General features: G+C 42.0%; 1 protein-coding gene across 1 annotated transcript in view; it reads right to left on the bottom strand.

The window, feature by feature from the left end:
* The window catches only part of LOC129695676 (A disintegrin and metalloproteinase with thrombospondin motifs 19-like), a 392,435-nt gene that overhangs the window by 41,747 nt on the left and 329,062 nt on the right, over window positions 1-21,626 (bottom strand). Inside the window, exons 18-20 of the mRNA XM_055632842.1 lie at window positions 19,492-19,645; window positions 5,827-5,962; window positions 4,710-4,914 (exon numbers count right to left, since the gene is read on the bottom strand). Of these exons, the coding sequence (XP_055488817.1) occupies window positions 4,710-4,914; window positions 5,827-5,962; window positions 19,492-19,645 (495 nt within the window). The remainder of the gene's footprint in view (window positions 1-4,709; window positions 4,915-5,826; window positions 5,963-19,491; window positions 19,646-21,626) is intronic.

Genomic DNA, 21,626 nt, shown 5'->3' with positions numbered 1-21,626 from the left:
CAGTGTTACCATGTATACTTGAAGGACAGTGAGGTGGATAGAAACTAGATTTAATTCCAAAACATGTGGCCAGAAAGGTAACACTCAGAATGCAGGTGCACAACCAAAATTAGTCCTGAGGCTTCCACAGGCAGTTTAACTAATACTGGAGATTGCATCGGGCACATGTCCAGTTGGCAGCGCATCTGTTAAGTGCTGGGGTGGGAATAGACAAAAGCACAGGTCAAGCATGGGCTGGTAGCAGCTTGCAGTATTCCCTTTGTGGCTGAACAGTGTTCCTTCAGAATCGATGGTCTGAGTCCCGCACTTAACAACACTGTCGATGTACTATAACCAAATGAATTGTTGTAAATGTAGTCACCTTAACAACATATTTTCAAGGTCATGTAAGGATGGCCAACAATTGCTGCATTTACTAGCGAACAATTTAAAAGGTACTATTGTATCATGTGCCATAAATGGACAAATGGTAAATATATTTTTCCTGCCCTTTTTTGACTCTTTAGGCTGGTTAAGAAGAGATTGCTTAGTGTAAACCTTTAATAGTTTGACACAATGTTTGCAGTAAGGCTCCAGGACACAATCAAGATCCCCCCCTTACATATTTGATTTAGACCTAATCCCTGAAGATAGAATAAAGTGGTGCAGAATCTATACTGCATTGGTGAACGCAGAAACCGGTAAATTAGTAACCATTTACATCCAGAGTGCAGGTCAAATTATACAATTTTTCAACCAATAATGTTTAACAGCCTGGTGGTATTACAATTTTCTCGGGTGACCAATACATGGTCTTGCAGGCTAATGTTTAAAAGACTGTCCTTCAATGTTTGCGTCTCAGATGTTATCTCCATCTGTGAATATATATAAGGAGATTTAAGGCGGTTAGCCCTGCTCCCCCCCCCCCCACCTCTCAACCCCACTCCACCCCAAACACCTGCCATGCCGAGGTCAAAGGACTTCCCAAGGCAAATGTTAAAAAAAAATACATGAAAGAAATTGCAAAGTCTCCAGGGAAAATATCATGACATGTATTCTAACTACCTTCTCTCTCAGCATTTGATCAAACCAATACAAGCACTTAACTCCAATTCATTTCCATGAAAAGAAAGCAAAATATACTAGAAATGGACGACGTGCTTCAATGCTGGGGGGGGGGGGGGGGGGGGGGGGGGGGGGGGGGGGGGGGGGGGGGGGGGGGGGGGGGGGGGGGGGGGGGGGGGGGGGGGGGGGGGGGGGGGGGGGAAACATTTTTATTTTGCAGAAAAATATGAAAAGGCTTTGAATGTTGTGGATGAGGGTAACAAATGAGATGCTGTATATCTAGATGATGAAAATGAGATAGGGTTCTTGACCATGAGACCGAGGGAATAATTATTTATTTAATTAACTGACTTACTTAATGTATCTGAGCAACTCAGAATATAAAAGTGCCAGAACATGTAGTACCTAATTATAGGCTTTGTGCACATCACCCGTACCAAATATACCAGTAAACCTCTAAACATGCTCTTCAGGCACAGCTGGAACAACAATTAACGCGGAGGTACTGTTTTTATTTGAGTCCACACTGATGCTAAAAAATCAGTGCTGACAATTGTGCTTCACAGAGGAATGTTGTAGAGCAGGAATCAAACTAATTTTGAGACATGGGAGATGTATACCATTATGTGGAAATGCACTGACAGGACACTTTGGTTTTGACTGAGTAACTGAGGCCAGAGATTTATCAGTCATGACTCTCATGAGGTTATTGTCACTGACACTAGTTAATGTTAAAAAAGGCCAGAGGAAATCTAAGCTTGCTTACTTCTATGGCCCATATTACCACAGAGAGCGTGCAGTGCTTTCATGAAACCTGATACTGAAAAAAAAGGTGCTATTTAAATGTTCGGCCTTTGCAAATGCTAGACCAGACTTCTAAACCAACAGAATCAACCAATTGGACTCACAAGAGACTTTCGAGGAGTATGTTGCCAGGACTCGAGGGTCTGAGCTATAGGGAGAGGTTGAGCAGGCTGGGACCATTTCTTGGATCAGAAAAGGATGAGAGGTGATCTTATAGATGTGTACAAAATCATGAGAGGAATAGATTGAGTAAATGAACAGAGTCTTTTGCCCAGAGTAGGGAAATTGAGGACCAGAGGACATTAAGGGGAGGAGGGACAGATTGAATAGGAAACTAAGGGGCAACGTTTTTACACAAAGGGTCGTGGGTGTATGAAACGAGCTGCCATAAGAGGTAGTTGAGGTAGATACTATTGCAACGTTTCAAAAATATTTAGACAGGTACATGAATAGGATAGGCTTAGAGGAATATGGACCAAATGCAGGCAGGTGGGACGGGTGCAGATGGGGCATGTTGGTCAACATGGGAGGTTGGGCCGAAGAGCCTGCTTCCACGCTGTATGACTCGATACCCAAAATGTCACCTGTCCATTCCCTCCGTAGATGTTATGTGACCCACTAAGTTTCTCCTGGACTTTGTGTTTTGCTCAGGATCAACCAATAATTTTGGAGTTTAAAACTGTTGTGTAGATACAAAGTACTGTAGATATTGTCTGACAGAGAAAAAACAAAGTGCTGGAGTAATTCAATGGGATGGGCAGCATTTGTGGAGGACATGGATAGGCAATGTTTCAGGTTGGGACCCTCTTCAGACTGATTGAAGTGGGGGCGAGGGGAAAGCTGGTAAAGAGGAGGGAGCAGGATAGAGCCTGGCAAGTGATAGGTGGACACAGGTGAGGGGGGTTTGATTGCTAGACGGGTGGATAAAGACTAGCGATGAAAAGAGATAAAAAGGTTATGAGTACGGAGAGAAGAGGAATGAAATGTTAAGCCAAGGGGAGAGATATATGTGGATGGGGGAAGAGAAAGGGGGGCATGATAGTGGGAGAAATGAGTGCGCACCAAGATGGGGCACAGGAAAGAGAGGGAGGAATAAAGAGAGGATGCGGGTTTTAGTCAAAATTGGAGAATTCAATGTTCATGGGTTCTTGGGTAGTTGTAAGCTACCCAAGCGGAATAGATGATGAGAAGAACTTTTTTCACACAGAGAGTGGTGAATCTCTGGAACTCTCTGCCACAGAGGGTAGTTGAGGCCAGTCCATTGGCTATATTTAATAGAGAGTTAGATGTGGCCCTTGTGGCTAAGGGGATCAGGGGGTATGGAGAGAAGGCAGGTACGGGATACTGAGTTGGATGATCAGCCATGATCATATTGAATGGCGGTGCAGGCTCGAAGGGCCGAATGGCCTACTCCTGCACCTAATTTCTATGTTTCTATGTTTCTAATATGAGATGCTGTTCCTCCAGTTATATGTGGCTTTTGTGCTGAGTGTGCTTTCAGCTGTGCTAATGCATCTGACAATCAAAATGGTGAGATTCCTGCTTCATCAAATTTTATACTGCGGAAACTATGCCCTGAAATATCAGGCAAAAACACGTAGAGTGCTGGCTACTACTAGCTTGAGAATGGACTTTCTTTAGATGATATGAAACTTAGCTTTATACGTCCACTTATCACCCAGATGGGCCTGAACCTGAAGATGCCGCAAGCCATTGAAGACTTTCCCTCCCCCCCCGGACAATGATGCACAGAGTAATGCAGGAGTGATCGTGTGCTATGTTTACATGGGAAACAACAATGCTGTTGTCCTAAGACTAGCACAAAATGCTGGATTAACTCAGTGGCTTGGGCAGCATCTCTGGAGAAAAGAAATAGGTGACGTTTCGGGTCGAGACCCTTCTTCAGACTGAGAGTCGGGGGAGAGGGAAACTAATGATATGAAATGGACCACAGAACAAGTGAATGAAAGGTATGCCAGATGCCAGAATGCAGATGTGCGTTGGTGGTGTGTTATGGTGAATCTAAGATCAACCTCCACCTTGACCCTAAGAGTGTTTTAAAAAATGCTGTCTGAGGGTGCCTACATGAGGTGTATTGTAAAGAGAAGTTGTGATTAATCAATGATAGGCAGCTCATTTGATGTAGCCATGAGTGGCTGGGGATGGACAGTCCTATGCGAGAGACAAGGGAGCACATGACAACAAAAGACAAACTTCAATGTGAAGTTCTGCTCCTCTGGTCTGCTCCGCTGGTCTCCAAAGATGAATGTAAATGTAAAATTTATCCCTAGTGGGTATAGGATAATGTTAATGTGTGCGGATCGCTGGTCGGCACAGACCCGGTGGGCCGAAAGGGCTTGTTGACGCGCCGTATGTCTAAACTAACATTAGCATTACAACTTACCTTAAGGGCCTCCTCTGCCTCCACTTTATGTTTTGTTGAACAAGGCAGCTGGGCTTGCATGGCAACTACCATTGCAGTACTAAGATTGTTCCCATTGTTATAGCAAGAGACATTGTTTCATTTAGTTTACTTTAGTTTAGAGATACAGCATGGAAACAGGCCCATTGAGCCACTGAGTACATGCTTACCATCAACCACGCATTCGCACTTGTTCCATGTAATCCCACTTTCCTATCAACTCCCTACACCTTGGGGCAATCTACAAACCTGCACGTCTTTGGGATGTGGGAGGAAACCGGAGCACCCGGGTGAAACCCACACGGTCGCAGGGAGAACGTGCAAACTCCACCCAGACAGCACCTGAGGTCAGGATCAAAGCCGGGTCTATTCTGTACATAAGAGGATTCATGTCTGTTTACAGGATGTAAAGCTAAAATAAGTTGACAAAGCTTTATACCTCTGACCATATTCCAGCCTCCCACACTGTCAGGCAGTCCTGACCCTCACAGCGTTGTAGTGATGCAGGTTTCGACCCGGGACAGTCTCGCTCACGAGCTCTAATCAGCGTTCCATTCCGGAGCTGTTGGGTACATGCCACTTGTCTGCTTTGACTTCCTTTTCCACACGTACGTGAGCATGGCGTCCATTCTGTCATCATCCATCTATTGAGAAAGATATTTTATTGTAATTCCCTGTTTTTAATAAATATGTAACTTAGGAAGAGAATAGGAGGTATAATTAGGCCATTTGGCCCCTCGAGTCTGCTTTTAGATTAAAACGGCTTGAATTTCCAATGAAATGTTGGAAATGCCAACATCCACACAGTATATTCACCATCCCTGCTTTGGATATAGTCATAGATGAACTTGCCCACACCAACATAACATCCCAACGTCTGTACTCAATACCTTGACTGCTGTCAACCAATGTAGCAAAATGCTCTTGTCCGCCCTTTCTACCTGTGACGCCACTTTCAGGGAACTATGTACCTGAACCCCTAGATCCCTCTGCTCCACATCAATCCTGAGGGCCTTGTTGTTCACTGTGCAGCTGCTGACCTGGTTTGACTTGCAAAATGCAATACCTCACATTTATTTGTATTAAACGCAATCAACCAGTTCTCTGCCCACTTGCCCAGCTGATCGAGATCCTGTCGGATCTAGGACATAGGAAGCAACATGACTAGAATCTGGCTTTGTTATGCTGTCTTTGTAATACCAAAACTCTGTTTGTACATTTTGGTACATTTCAGTAACCTGCATTTTAGAAATCTCTCAACATATTTCTGCGTTAGCTAGTAAAAGAGCTATTTGGTATATTACAATAGCTTCCCCAGAAAGTTTACCAAGAATTGAATCAAAGGAGCTGGTCGGTGGTAGAGTGGCACTACCAGTTTCACCCCTGCGTTTCCTTATGTCCACATATTCTACCGTGCTTACAATATCACGCAATATTATTGGGTAACACAACACTTAATTTACCAGTAAATGTAACCAACTGGCATCGGTAATGTCCCGCACACGTCAGACAATGGAACATTTACTAGATGCTGCTTTTCAATTTATGTACCTTACCTGGTCTGACAAGGTTGCTGATTGCATTTGCGGACAAGTGGTTCAGGCTTTCTCAGCTGTTTGCATTTCCGATTATCCACAATAGTTGTCGTTTTGCTCATGATTTTTGTACAAGTCACAAGTGTCTTTCTTTCTCCTGGAGAGAGTAAACAAAAGGCTGGTTGTTCACAAAGCTCTGGCTCTCGGGTTCCTGATCCAAGCTACTCAGAAATCTGTATTATTCATGACGCTTCTCTCTCTATCTTGTTTCAGAAGATAAGGCAGGGAAGCCTTCTCCTTTCTTTCAGGAGAAAACATGTTATTAGTAGAAGAGGCAAATTATGAATTCAATAAGGACAAGTAAACCTGTGTATTTGTGCACATTGACAACCACAGTATTAATCAGAACTGGTACATGAACACAAATAACAAAACCGGCTTAAGGGGCCCTGTCATTGCATTTAATGTGACAGAAACCGTGCAGAGAATAAGAATACAAGAAAACAGAGCAGGATTGGATCAAAGATAGACACAAAATGCTTGAGTAACTCAGTGGGACAGGCAGCATCTTGGGAGAAGGAATGGGTGACGTTTCAGTTTGAGAAATGGGTGACGTTTCAGTTAGACTGAAATTAACGGGAAAGGGAAACGAGAGATATAGATGATGATGTAGATAGACATAGAGATATATGAATGAAAGATGCAAAAAAGTAACAATGATAAACAAAACAGGTCATTGTTAGCTGTAGCTAGGTGAGAATGAAAAGCTGGTGTGAGGGATGGATGGAGGGGGAATGCCAGGATTAATAGAAGTTAGAGAAATCAATATTCATACCCCTAGTTTATAAGCTGCCCAAGCAACATATGAGATGCTGTTCCTCCAATTTGCGTTTAGCCTCACTCTGACAATGGAGGAGACCTAGTGCAAAACGGCCCGTGTGGGAATGGGAGGTGGAATTAAAAGTGTTTAGCAACCGGGAGATCAGGTAGGTCCAGGCAGACTGAGTGGTCTGCCACATGAGCCTGCTCCATAAGATCATGACAGTTTCCTTCACAGTTCCCTGGAAAATCCCCAAATCCCGGTTTCAGGATCATTGACATAAGGTCACCCTGCAGGTTTTGCCATCTCGAGAGTGCGAGTAGCTTAACATAGAACGGTACAGCAGAGGAACAGGCCATTCAGCCCATAAAGTCTGCACAACCATGATGCTGTCAAATGAATATTCTCAGCCAACATTGTAATAATTGCAATGTTCAAATGCTGTAACATTGTATACTGCACTCTAGTGTTTGTTATTTTGCACTAACAGTTGTATTTATTTGTACTCATGTAGAGTATGATTTGACAGGATAGCACGCCAAGAAAATCTTTCACTATATCCCAGTGCACACAACAATAAACAACCAATATCAATACCCTCTAATCCAGGCAGCATTCTGGTCAACCTCTTCTGCACCCTCTCCAAAACCTCTATATTCTTCCTATAATGGGGTGACCAGAAATGTACACAATATTCCCAAAGTGGCCTAATGAATTTTTTTCTAAAGATGCAACATAACTTCTTGACTTTTATTCTCAATACCCTGACCGATGAAGACAAGTATAGCCCTCGCCTTCTTTACCACTCTATTTACTTGTGTTGCCACTTTCTGGGAGCTATGGACTTTGACCTCAAGATCCCTTTGTACATCAATGCTGTTAAGATTATTGCCACTAATTCATTAGTTAGCCCTTTGACCTCCCAAAGTGCAACACCTCACACTTGGTTAGATTAAACTTCATCTGCCATTCTTCTGCCCATATCTGTAAATGATCTATATCCAGCCGCATCCTTTGACTGCCGTCCTCATCATCTGCAACACCATCAATTTTGGTGTCAGTAAACTCACCAACCAACCCGTCGACTTTTACACCCAAGTCTTTTATATATATTGCACACATGCCATAAATTCCATATGTTTCATAAGTTACTGGCATTGCAAGGAGCTCCAAGAACTTGTCAGGTGTGCAAATAAGAACAAATGGCAAACAAATGCTCTTGGGTGAATTGTTTGAAATTTCTTTCATTTTGGTTGCACTAAATTTGGTTTAATTATGGCACCTGTGTTCCAGGAGTGATGCATTGAAACATTTTGTGTTTAGTGAACAAAAGCAGCTAATGTTCCTTTTAATAGCACTTCTCACATACTGAAACATATTTCAAAGTATTTTACGTTAAGGTTGACAAATTTGATGCCAAACAGGAAGTGAAAATGACAGGAGTTAAGTAGGAGAGAAAAAAAATGACTTTGAAAAGACTGAAACGAAAGTTAGAGACCTGGAAATATGCTTAAATTAGAAAGAGATCAACATTTCCTCATATAGGCTACGAGAAGGCACCTCATTTAAAATTATCTTCTATGTCAAGCAAACTCCTTATTTGCAGTAACAAAGTGAGACCCGGGATTTCAATTGTGTTTTTCCCTGTTTCGCTTTACAATTATATATTTAAAATAAAAAAAATTGTAACAACCATGCGCAGATTTCTACACTAGCAGAGTTTGATTGGGCTTGTTCTGTTGTTAGTCATTCTGCGACCCCGTGTTATTTTCAGATCAGAGACCTATGGTTTGCCTGGTGCACCAGATTGCACCACTTGCTGCCACTTGTTTTATCTCATTCTTTCCAATGAATTTGCCAGCTGACCTCTCCTATCCTGCCAACAAGTAGCAAGCTGCCACTGTTTCCACCCACCATACATACACTCATGCTATTGGGGACCGGGCATCAGAGTTTTTCGGTCTGTAATTAGATCCCCCCCCTAATCAATCTGCCAGCCCCAACACCCAAGAACAAGCAACATACCATTGATTAGTCAGACGCATAATTTACTGGCTTTTTCCAGTATCCCCTGAATACAATCTGTCAGCCTGCCCCAAATTCAGTCTCACACACAACCTGCTGGACCCACTCCTACCCCTCTTCAACAATAAACTGAGAGTAACCTTTTCACATAAGGGTGGTAGATGTATGGAACGAGCTGCTGGAGGAGGGTAGCTGAGGCAGGTACTATCCCAATGGTTAAGAAACATTTGGACAGGTACATGGATAGGAAATGTTTTGAGGGATATGGGCCAAATGTAGGCAGGTGGGATTAGTGTTGATGGGACCTATTGGCTGGTGTGGGCAAGTTGGGCCAAAGAGTCTGTTTCCATGCTGTATGACTCTCCACCATACCACCCTCCTCCCCTCCCTCCCCCCCACACCCCTACCTAAACAATCTGTAAATGCCACAGGCCTCAGGGGCAACTGAAATTGTGCAGTGTTGTCAAAGATGAAACAACAACTGAATGGCTTGGTTATGCTCTTCATTTGTACTACTTGAGTGCATCATCATGGATACAGTCGGATTCTTAAACTTGTCACAACATTTAAAACACAACCTTTTGTCAAATAAGTCCAATGGAGAAATGTCCAAAAGAACTTGAACCATGACAATATTCTTGGTGGAAAAAATAGGCTTCGGTCTCCTGGCTCTGAATGATGTTTACCTCATCACACAAGAGTCCAGATCTTGCCATGGGATAAGTTAGTTACAATGACCTCAATGGGTAATTATCCAGGCACAATCAATGCAGACACTGGGGTAACTGTCTCACCAAGAGGAGCCATTGCTAATTTGGACACTCCCCGAAAATGGGCATGGGACTAGCTGTGTGTGATTAATCCGTGCCTGTTGACTGCAACAGAGGCAGAGTGCCAGCTTTGTACTGCCTGCTCATAATCATTACAGTGTACTCTCAGCATTAATTATACTGTTCATTGGCTGGATGCACAGGCAGGGGGATGGGTGTGGTAAATGGATAGCACCAGTTAAAACGAGCCTGCACTGCCCAGAGCCAGCCTGCACCTCTTAAAGGGGAAGAACCTTGGTGGTCATTACACAAACAGAGGAAGCAGTGAAGACTGGCAGGATACGGGAAGCTCCAAGGTTTTGGATGCACCACAGGAGGCTTTGGCTGGAGAAATGGAAAGTATGGAAAATATCTGACATGAGCAAGGAACCATGAGGGCCTTCAGATATAAACTCAAAAGGCAGTTGAAGCAGATGTGGGGATAAGCCTTCTTACGGAGGGAGTAGTCATGATTTTGAACCCATTGCTTGCAAAAGTGGAAGAATCATCGTTAGAAGGGCATTAAAAAGGCAAGGAAAGGAAAATAATTTATGCGTGCTTTGGGGAAAGTAAGATAAATGGGCTGAATGAATTGCTGTTTTGAATGCCAACATCGACTTGATGGGTTGAGTAGTTTCCTTGTGTGCTGTTAAGACGCTTTGTTTCTATGTCAAAAAGTGGAGATTTATGAGGGGAATTCCAGAGCTTAGGGCCTTGACAACTGATGCTGAAGAGGCAATCATGTAACTGTGAAATGTTGGGGTTCTGAGGCAGTCTGAAATGGATGACAGCAGATAAAGCAAAGGCTTGTATGACTTGAGAAAATCACACTGAAGGAGGAAAAGACCATGGAGAGATTTGAAAACCAGAATGAGAACTTTAGAATGAAGGCATAACTTAACCAGGACCAATTGCAGGTCCACAAGTTCAGGGATAATTTATCACATGGCGTTAGTGAGAGATACTCTCTAGAATTTAGGAGACTGAGAAGGGATCTTATAGAAACTTAAAAAATTCTTAAGGGGTTGGACAGGCTAGATGCAGGAAGATTGCTCCCGATGTTGGGGAAGTCCAGGACAAGGGGTCACAGCTTAAGGATAAGGGGGAAATCCTTTAAAACTGAGATGAGAATAACTTTTTTCACACAGAGAGTGGTGAATCTCTGGAACTCTCTGCCACAGAGGGTAGTCGAGGACAGTTCATTGGCTATATTTAAGAGGGAGTTAGATGTGGCCCTTGTGGCTAAAGGGATCAGGGGTTATGGAGAGAAAGCAGGTACGGGATACTGAGTTGGATGATCAGCCATGATCATATTGAATGGCGGTGCAGGCTCGAAGGGCCGAATGGCCTACTCCTGCACCTAATTTCTATGTTTCTATGTTTCTATAAGACCCAGTCAGTAGATATTTTAATCAACATTAGTTTACAATGAGGGAAGCTGTTGAGGAGTGGAACAAGAAGACAGACACAAAAAACTGGAGAAGGGATGGGAGATGTTTCGGGTCGAGACCTTCTGTCAGTCTGAAGAAGAGTCTTGACCCGAAATGTCACCCATCCCGTCTCACCAGAGATGCTGCCTGTCCCGCTGAGTTACTCCAGCTTTTTGTGTCTGCATTAGCTTTAAATCAGCATCTGCAGTTCCTTCCTACACGAGGAGTGGAACAAAGTCTGGGATGCGTGTGTCAGCACCTGTGAAGACAATGAAGGATATTGGGAGTGGGAAGTGATGGGCTGCAGCTCAGCTCAGAATCAAACGCTGTTCCTCCTCACACAGTTGCCAGAGGGAGGTATGCAGTTGGTGACGAAGAAACAGCGCTTGTGATTGAGACCAAAGACAGAGGTGCTCGCATTCATGATACTTAATTGGCAAAACATCGCGAGCTGACAAATTTGATCTGGCAAAATACAAAGAGATCTGACAGATTAGGATTTGGAAGCTTGGCTAGAATAATAAAACAATGATGAATAATCACAACGTTCCTATTTATACACATAAGTAAATGTGACAAAAGTGTGCAGTTGCCTTGGGATATGGGAATCCATGCCAGAAAAGATCGGCTTGTCCATTGGGTAAAACCGGCTTTGTTCATTTCAGTATCACATTGGAGAAACTAAGTTGGGAATTCCACTTCAAATGCAAACTTGGCATATGTCTGCTGACCTGAACCAAGTATTAACTCTTACTTATGACTCCAACTGCATTTTCACACGTTTGTCCCGACTATACAATTTAATGGCCAGGGATGTTGCCTGACGTGCAGAAATACTCCGGTATTTTGTTTCTATCTTCAATGTAAACCAGCATCTGCAGTTCCTTCCTGCACAATTCAATGGCTTTGATGGAGTTCCACTAACCAAGCTAAATATCTGAAATGGGATTGAACTTCTCTGAGACCACCAAAAACTGCCGTTGTTGGAAATCTGAAATAAAGCGGCAAATATTGGCAAAGCCCAGCGGGTCAGGCAGCATCCATTTCAGTATATGTTTGGCTGCATTTCCAGTTTTCATCATTGATTTTCTTGTCCCTAGACATTTTTGTAGCAAGTCCATCATCAAAGTCAGCATCGTAGAATAGAATCATGAAATCTAATTGAAAAAAGAGCATCTTCATTTTTGTAAGCGGGCATCTATAGTTCCTTGTATCTCCATAGTATCTAACAGCACTTGTTAGGTTGGAAGCCACTTGGATGATCATATTTGTGTGTTGGGGCTGTTGCTGGAAGGCGTACATGACCCAAGGGATGACTTTGACTCTGATTTTCCCTTTATTGTTGAGAGCTGTCATAAATTAGAATTAGTTCAATTTAGCCTTTAAGGTTGTCTCCATTGAATGCATTTCTAATAAGTCAGAGCTAGGTAAGAATGTTAACAAAAAAAAGCAGTTCCCAAACAATTTTGCAAATCTACAAAATAATATGGTGTATGAAGACTTACGACACCTCGCACAAGCACCCTGCCTGTGGAGAAAAGCCAGTTGCAATAATACATCAGTATTGGCATAAAAACACTTAACTTGAATATTTTACTAAGATGTCACGTACAATACCAAAAAGAAAATGAAATATGCCTGCACAGTCCTTCAAAAGCTATTGTTCCCAGGAGGAGATGATTTGAAAATAATCTGCTGTTATTTAAGTCTAGACAGAATTTGATTACTGTTAAAGAAACACAAAAGTTTTGGACTGCTGTAGTAATTGCACAGCCAATCCACCATCAATCAATATGCATTACCCATTTTTTCTGCAGCAACAGACCTTGTACTTGTTTCCATAGAAACAAGTGCTTTTAACTATCTACAACAAAAGTTACTTAATAGAAAAGAAATGCGATTGAAAAGCACCATAAAGACAGTTTAATCACCCATTGCTTCATCAAAGTGAAGGTGAGCTAACATACAAAGACATTTCTTACTGCTATTCATTTACTGAAATTCATTTATTTTCAATTTTGTGGAAAAATGCAAAAGGGACAATTTCATATTTTTGTTTAGACCTGGAGCTATGCTTGGAGATGGCTGCATTTTTTAGATATGTTCTCTCTCACTATGCATTCACTTTCTGCTTGTTTTTTTAATGTATATGTTAAATTTGAATGAGATAATTTCAAATAAACGTTTCAAAATAACTCTGGAGTCCAGAATCAAAGACTAGGTATTATCTAAAGTTCAAATTTCGATTAACTTTCCAGCAGTCTTATCATTTGGTGCAGCTAATTATATTGAGTTGCATAAAATAATTACTATTCATTAACTAGGAAATCTTCCAACTCTATTGATGGGAACTTAAAACACTTATAAGCTACAATTCCAGATGCAATAAAGGGATGGTTTCCATTGCCTCATACACACTTTTTGCAATTCTTTTCAAATAAATGTGGTATTCAGATTTCATTTTCACCTCAATCTTGCCTATTGATGTTAAATGGGCGAGCCCCCATTTAAGGACAAAACATAATTTAAAAATATAAATTAAATTGCATGGTAACAACTATTTGACTTCTCCTTCACAACTTGAGCAACTGCACTACATTATGTGATGAGGGATCTGCAATTTCTTGATAATACGTGCTACAAATATCATGCATTGTGAATCCAGTAGTGGAACTAATAATGCTGGACATTACTCATACTGTTCACTAACTGTTCGTGTATGGGTCATTCCTATAAATCTCCAATGTGTTGTGTTTTTAATCACACTTAAGGGGCTGTCCCACTTGGGCCACCTAATCTGCGAGTTTAGAAGAGTGTCTTCGACCTTCAAACTCACAGCATGGTCGACACGTGGTCCTAGGAGGTCCTATGAGGTCGCTGGAACTCTCCTTCATGCTCGAGGGAAGTTCCCGAATACTCGTGGCCTCAGCCAGGTCGCGGAAACATTTTCAGCGTGTTGAAAATTTTTCCGCAAGTAAAATTTGGTCGGCATGGTTCTTTTTGACATAGTGTAGTGGAGTGGAGTCGCTATTTAGTTACAGGCAGTCGCGGGCAGCCGTAGGCAATCTCCTCGCTGACCGGGCATTTTGATTGACTCATTGGAGTTTTCAGGGCCAAGGAATACCTACCGGTAAGTAAAATGCCCGCTAAACTTTATTAAACTTCTTATAAGTGTCTTCACTCCTTCTCCCCCCCCTTTCTCTCCCCTTCTCTCCTCCCTTCTCTCCCCTCCCCCCCCCCCCCCCCCCCCCCCCCCCTCCCCGCGCTCTCTAAAGGACTTACGGTACACTGTGGCAGCCGTTTACCTTCCTCTTCATTGTGCAGACAGCACTCTCCCACTTTCCCTGGCCCCCGCCTTCACGATGTGTGTGTGTGTGTGTGTGTGAGTGCGGTCGGTCAATCCAGCTCGCGGTTTCAACACGGACGGTCAATCCAGCTCGCGGTTTCAACACGGACGGTCGATCCAGCTCGAGCCTTTCCAGGTGAGTGCCCTCGAGCTTGAAGGTCGAAGACACTCTTCTTAACTCGCGGATTAGGTCGCTCAGGTGGGACAGCCCCTTTATGAAGATCAAAAGTTTGAAAAGACCTTCCTCACCCCAACACCCACTTCTTGATGCGGACACAACAGTTGATTTATTTTCTAAGAGAAAAGTAGTCCATACACATAGAATGGGCACCACACCCATTTACAATAGTATTGTGATGGGGTCCTTATGAGTCATAGGGTGCTAAGATGGGGTCACGGATGGTGGGGAATGACTGGCAGGTGGCGCACTGACAGAAAGAGACGTGTAAGAATAAATCACTGCAGTCTATCCCAGAGGCTGGCAGTGGCTGATGTAAAAAAACTTTCCTACAATATTCTGAATATTTGATCCGATGATTGAGGCAATCTTTCATTCTGTAATGAACAGTCTTTTACAATATGTTCTTTACAATTTCAATCTTCAATCCGACTGTTAACAGTAAATCATAATTACTAATTATGATGAGAATCTTTGCCTCATATCAGAAAATATCAGGACTGTTTGAAAGAAATGAACATGAGATTTAAGAGCTAAAGAACTTTTCCTCAGTTTGGAAAATCTACCACTAATCAAGGGAAAGGAAACAGCTCCACCAACACCTTAAGGTAAAGATCCACCAGAAAATCTGTGATCTAATGAATAGATGCTCGGTAGAAATAGTGCAGAGGGTCCAGTGATGTGTGGGGACTAGGTCACGGCTACCTCTGGTCCAAACAGCTATAGGTCAACCATACCAAAAACCAAGGACAGATGGGGACTGAGAGGCAGTCAGCACCCAATGAAAGAAACATTTTGAGGAAGTTCTCAAACATAACATTGACTTCTCCAATTTCAGGTAGTCCTTGCTTTCTCCTTCCTTCCCCTCCCCTTCCCAGCTCTCCCACAGCCTACTGTCTCCGCCTCTTCCCTTATTTTTCCCGCCACCCCCCGACATCAGTCTCGACTCGAAACGTCACCTATTCCTTCGCTCCATAGATACTGCCTCACCTGCTGAGTTTCTCCAGCTTTTTTGCCTACCTTTGATTTTTCCAGCATCTGCAGTTCTTTCTTAAACAACCATAATACTGTTCTGTTTTTGAGAATTTACAAAAAAAAAACGGTTTGGTTTAACCATAGCCACATGTGACTGAAGTTGGAAAGACTGTATGCCAGCTGAAAAAAAACGTATTGGGAACAGGCGGTATCCCTGTTCAAGTATTAAAATTTAAGAGAGAGAACTATGCAACATCTGATAAATCCACTGACAGTATAAACAAATCAACATCAGTATCACCTCCCAGGCCAACATTTAAAGTATTAAGGCCCTAATTACATTTAGACAGGCCGATGGGCAGATAAGATTTGTTAGCATGCTCAATACATGATTCCTGAAGCAGACATTGTACATTGAGCTCTATGTCTTAACACGACAAATCCTGTATGTTCCCAAAGCATTCTCAATGACAGGTAGGAATCTTCGCCCCATAACTTCTCGAAGTGGAGGAATGATATTCAGGATGGTATTGAGGCAAGTGAGTCCAATGATCAGAAGCATGCTGAACCTCTGTGTATATGGGAGAAGGATGCTTCCATCACCTTCCAAACCACTCATCCACTTCCACTATCAAATAACTAAACAATACATCCTGCAAGTTTGGCTGAATCTGCAGGCCTCAGATTGGTCTCATCAGTCATCTCAGAACCCCGAGAACCACAAGTCTTCCTCTACCTTGAGAAACTGCCAAAGATGAAAAGCAAAGAAGATGACTTAAACACGATTGTGAGAAAAGTGAACTGGTTATCTTGGTTTTTTGTTAGCATTCACCGATTCAAATGAAGGAGGATTGAACACAGTCTCATTCAGTAATGAGTTGGGTTTTGCATTGAGCTAAAAATACATCAGCTAGTAAACAAATTGCTGGAAGAACTCAGTGGGTCAGACAGCAACTGTGGAAGAGACTGGACAGAAAACAAAAGATGAACATTTCCTGTCCACTTTCCTCCTTAGATGCTTCCTGACCCAGTGAGTTCCACCAGTGGTTTCTCTTTTGCTCAAATGCTAGCATCTGCAGTCTCTTGTGTCAATATCAGGTAATACTCTCCTACAGCCAGCTGTAAACATGACCATTTCTCTAAAAGATTAGGATTTAACTGCTTCACTGTTGCCTTTCAGAATTACATTGGGAATTCCTGATTGCGTACAATGTCCTCGCATTTATTTATTATTGTAATAATTTTGGTACAACAAAGTAATTTCATAATTCAAAGTAAAAATTAAAAACCTTCCCAATCACTCATTTGTAGGAATAGGACTCACTTCTTGGATACTGACTTGACAAATGGATCTGGTCTTAGCTGTGGGTAATGGTATTTATTATGTGAGAACAGTCACAGCACTGGCATCTGCTTTGGCTGTACTTAAAAAAAAGTGATTTATCAGCAAAGGCACTTGGCACAATATTTCAAGATCATTATCCAAGAAACTACAACCAATTGGCACTAGTATGTAACACTGATTGTTGGTCTCCACCACATACTCTGACAGTGAAACCCTTCCTTGCTCCTCTGTGACTTGTGTGACTGGGATTGCCAATTTAACATGAATATGACTAGAGACTTTAGAGATACAGCACAGAAACAGGTCCTTCGGCTCACCGAGTCCACGCCAATCAGTAATCACCCTATACACCGACCTAAACACACTACAGACAATTTCACAACTTACCAAAGCCAATGAACCTGTAACATTTACTTCTTTAGAGTGTGAGAGGAAACCGGCGCATCCGGAGAAAACCCAAGGGAGAATGTACAAACTCCATGCAGACAACACCCATAGTCAGGATCGAACCCGGGTCTGTAAGGCAACAACTCTATCATTGCGCCACTGCACCACCCACAAATATATATATATAACAACATCTTTTGTTGGGTAACAACAATCTTTTGTTGGGTTCTCAATGAAGAAGGTTTAGCTTGTAGACACAAAATGCTGGAGTAACTCAGCGGGTGAGCAGACAGCATGATTATGCCAACATGCCACTGAGGTAGCACAGAAGCATTAAACATAGCCTTTCTTTCTTCTTAGTAAGGGATTAATGTTGGCCGTGGGCTTCCCAAATGCACCGGAAAGTAATGATTGCATGCAAATGTCCTTGAGAGTGACACATGAGAATCCAGAGCTATGCAAGAACCACAAAGGATTTCATTGCTTGAATGTTCAACTCATTTGTGGCTAATTGCAGATGATGACGTTTCGTGCCCATTGATGGATACTTCCAGACAAGGATTATCCCTCTGATGCTTGGCTTCTGACACCACTCCAATGGAGAACGTTGATATAATAACAGCTCTCCTGCTGCCTGGACATTGGAAGAGGCGGCCTGATGTATACCACCGTGAGAGGCTCCGACTTTGTCATTAAATATAGATCTTCCACAATATAGAAATATAGATCTGCCACAATATGGCAGCCTTAACTATAAAAGGTGGAGAATGTGTAAATGGAAGAGGTGGAGAAGGAAAGCAGAGAATAACACCAGGAGCCCCACAGTACAGTCAGGTATAACTAACTAGACTGTGATTTAATGAAGCAAATTTAAATCAACTGTTCGGTTCCCTTTATTGCTTCATTTCACCAGTTGACAAATCATATCATGTGGTCATTGTAGATCTTATCTTTTCTTCATGCCATTGATTTCTATACAGGGAAAGTGATTCTTGCTATCAGATAACAACTGATTTAAGGAAAGCCAAAATTAATTTAAATTAGTATACAGTAGTTACAGGCTATTTTAAAGGAGTGGTTTCATTGGGCTATGGGTGGTTAAATTATCACATGTCACCAGAAATTATAGGAGCCTTGCATTCAATTGTTACTGCTGATCCTATCTATGCTCCTTTGAATATTACAACTTAAATTAATGAAGAGACCGTGTTGAGTATCATATTGTCCTTCCAGATTTCTTGTAAATTGATATTATAGTTTATAATGTTTTAACAAAATAACGAAAAATGGCAGTTTGGATTCTACTCATCAATTTGCCCGTGGTCAACCGACTTTAAAGAACAATACAGTTTATAGTACAAATTTGGATTCAATTATGCTGTCTATTTCTTATTTATATTGTCTGTATATTTTACATATGCAACAGGTTGAAGCTTTAAACAGTTTTAATTATAAAAAATAGTCTTGAGTTAATAACTCAGAAAAGGGTGTTTTACTGATGGTTGCAGTATATTCAATTCTATTCACAACTTTTCAGAAAACAAAGTATCCACACTTGCATGTACTCAGAATGATGATATTCTTGCATGGACTGAAAAGTTAAAAGTAACATCAATGTCACACAAGTATCTGGCAATGAGCATCTCTGACATGACAACCATCGACCATTTACATTCAATTGCAATACCATTGTTGAATCTTGCATTACTAATGTTGTGGGGTGGGGAGTGTCACTATTAACCAGTGACACGTAAATACTGCGGCTACACAGCAACATCTTCCTAATCGAAAACATTTTCACCATGTACAAATCAATTACGTGATAGAACATTCTTCAGTAGTCAGGATGATTGCTGATCCTCCAACACCCAAGAGATGTAACTTCATGTAAAGCATCCCATTATATTGATGCCTACCCATAACATTCACTATTTCAACATGACAACTGTGCAATTGACAAAATCTACCGTAGTGATTCACTAGCCCTCTCTGTTATCATCTCCTAAACCTGCAAATTCCAACTCCATTGAGCCAAAGACTGCGAGTGAAAGGGAAATCCTCCACCAACAGGCTTTGCTCCAAGTCACACAATGTAGTGAACTGGAAAGATATTGCCAGCCCATCATTGTTACTGGGACTGATTACTGGAAATCCCCACCCAACACATTGTGGGATATCTTCACTGGGAGGACTATAATGGTTGAAGATCGCAGCTCTCCACCACCTTTTCAATGTAAATAGTGGAAGGGTAATAGAAAACTGGCCATGCCAACAACATTAACATCCTGTGAAATTAAACATAATTATTCTCAAGATTAATCTCTTACTAAAATAATTTTGCATATGTTAGTTTCAAAAAGAAATTCCCAACCTCCACCACACATGGCAGCGCAATCTTCCCAACCAGAGTGAGTCCACATAAAGTGAGGCACACTGGTCTTAGCACTGTGATTTCCTGGTCTTGGCTCAATTGGAATTGTGTATTCATAGTGAATGCCATAATTCTGATCATTGAAGAGCAACACCTGTAGACAAAAAAAATAAACCAGTCACATAAACCTCCAAAATAAAATACATTACTGGGAATTAATCAAATTGCATGTTCAAAACTAAGCCTGGCAATAAAGCCAATACATTAAATGCCCAAACAAACTTACATCCACTCACAGCATGGATTTACCGAGCTGAACAGTTCATTTATGACTAGTGGAAGACTGATCACCAAGATCTTAATAATAATCTGGCTAATGCATAAACTTTAAGATAAAATTAATGATTATTCAAATTTCATTTGGTCTTGTATGCTTGTTCTTCTTTTATGCTGTAATCTCTCCCAATCCCACAAACCTCTGAGATAACTGCACACATCCAGTTCTACCATATTTATCAGCCAGGAACTTAACCATTCTACCATTGGCAGTAAGGCACTCTGCTCATGTCCTCTGCTCCGAATTTTTTTACTCTGCTGCCCCTCTCTAATTGCTAAAATTGCAAATTGTCCCCAGTGTGTAGGATAGTGCTAGTGTACGGGGATCGCTGGTCAGTGTGGACTCAGTAGGCCGAAGGGCCTCTTTCTGCTCTGTATCTCTAAATTAGACTAAACTAAATTTAAAAATATGTATTTTCTAGTTACCTGCTCTACTTACCCAAATTTACCAGCTGGTACTGAATTAAAAAATAAATTGTACTGCTTAGAAATGGGATTTAGACTGGTCCCTGCTGACCCCATGAAGCAGCTCACTAAAGGAATTGTCGCTGACATCAGTTCAGTGGCTGCTTGCCCAATGACAAATTCAAAATGTTAGCGCACTACAAGGCTGTTGGGAGCCAACCCAATTCTTCCTTGCAGCACGGCAAGATCATAAATATGTTAAGCATTTTTATCCCAAAGTATTTTAATCTTAAATATTTCTTGCAGCATTATAACTAATTTACAATGAAAAGAATAATTATAACAAATAGTGCAACTATCCAGTTACCAAGGAGATAGGCTGCTTCAGTATATTTTTTTAAGTAATGAGTATTGCAGCTGGAACAGCTTCACCTCGTATTCTATAAAAGCACTTGTTGAAAATTATGACAATTTCCAGAGATAAATGGTGGGAGCTATTTGCCACGGATGAAACCACGGCAGATCATGGGCAGCTCTGGCCTGGGCAGAAAGGGAAGAATCTTGCTCTCACTCCTTCAGTTCCTTGAAGCCACGATCCATTATTACCTTATTACCTTAGATGTTACCTTAGATGTATTGACTCTGCACTCAATAGCCTAAGTAAACAGCAAGAAAATAACTGGCGCTTTAACTCCCCAAATACATTTGGAAATTTTGCCTGGAAATCCATCCTTGACTTGTTGCGCCCGATTAGCCCTGCAGTCATGTCAGTATGATTTACTCTACCTTCACAATTCATTTATCAAAGAAATGAACGAGACCACAGTGCACTGACATTAATGATTTTCCAGGCACTTAAATTTTACATCACCATAGAAGTGATTTTTTTGAATTACTTTCAAACTTCATTTAATCCAAGTAGTTGGATCGTAAAATTATACTTCTGTTAATTTGTTGTTTTAATGATTTACTCAATTTTAATGCAACACTATCATCATCATCCTGTAGGGGGCGCTGCTCTGGCAGCAGCCATGTCAGCAGCGCGTCAGTTTTTTCAACCTTTTTTTATTTTTTAGTATGTTTTAAAGTATTTAATGTTCCTTCGTGTGTTTTGTGTGGGGGGTGGTGTGGGGGGGTAAGGGGGAAACCGCTTCGGTCGCCTCCTCCATGGAGAGGCGAGTTTTTTCAGGTCGCCTCCCCCGTGGCCTAACATCAAGGATTGGCGCGGCCTTTCCCGGAGACACGCCCGGGGGCTTCAGCGGCGGGCGCAGCGTGGACTCTCGTTGTGGAGCGGGTGAGCCCTCGCTGGGGCTCGCTGGAGGGGAGCGCTCCGTTTCGCTGGCCCGGGGCTGCCGGTAGCCTGAAGCCGCGGTCTGCAGAGTTCCAGCTGGCGC

Source organism: Leucoraja erinacea, chromosome 3 (genome assembly GCF_028641065.1).
Source record: "Leucoraja erinacea ecotype New England chromosome 3, Leri_hhj_1, whole genome shotgun sequence".
NCBI lineage: Eukaryota > Metazoa > Chordata > Chondrichthyes > Rajiformes > Rajidae > Leucoraja > Leucoraja erinaceus.
The sequence above is the reverse complement of the archived record's forward strand: the minus strand, read 5'-3'. Positions and strand labels throughout refer to the sequence as shown.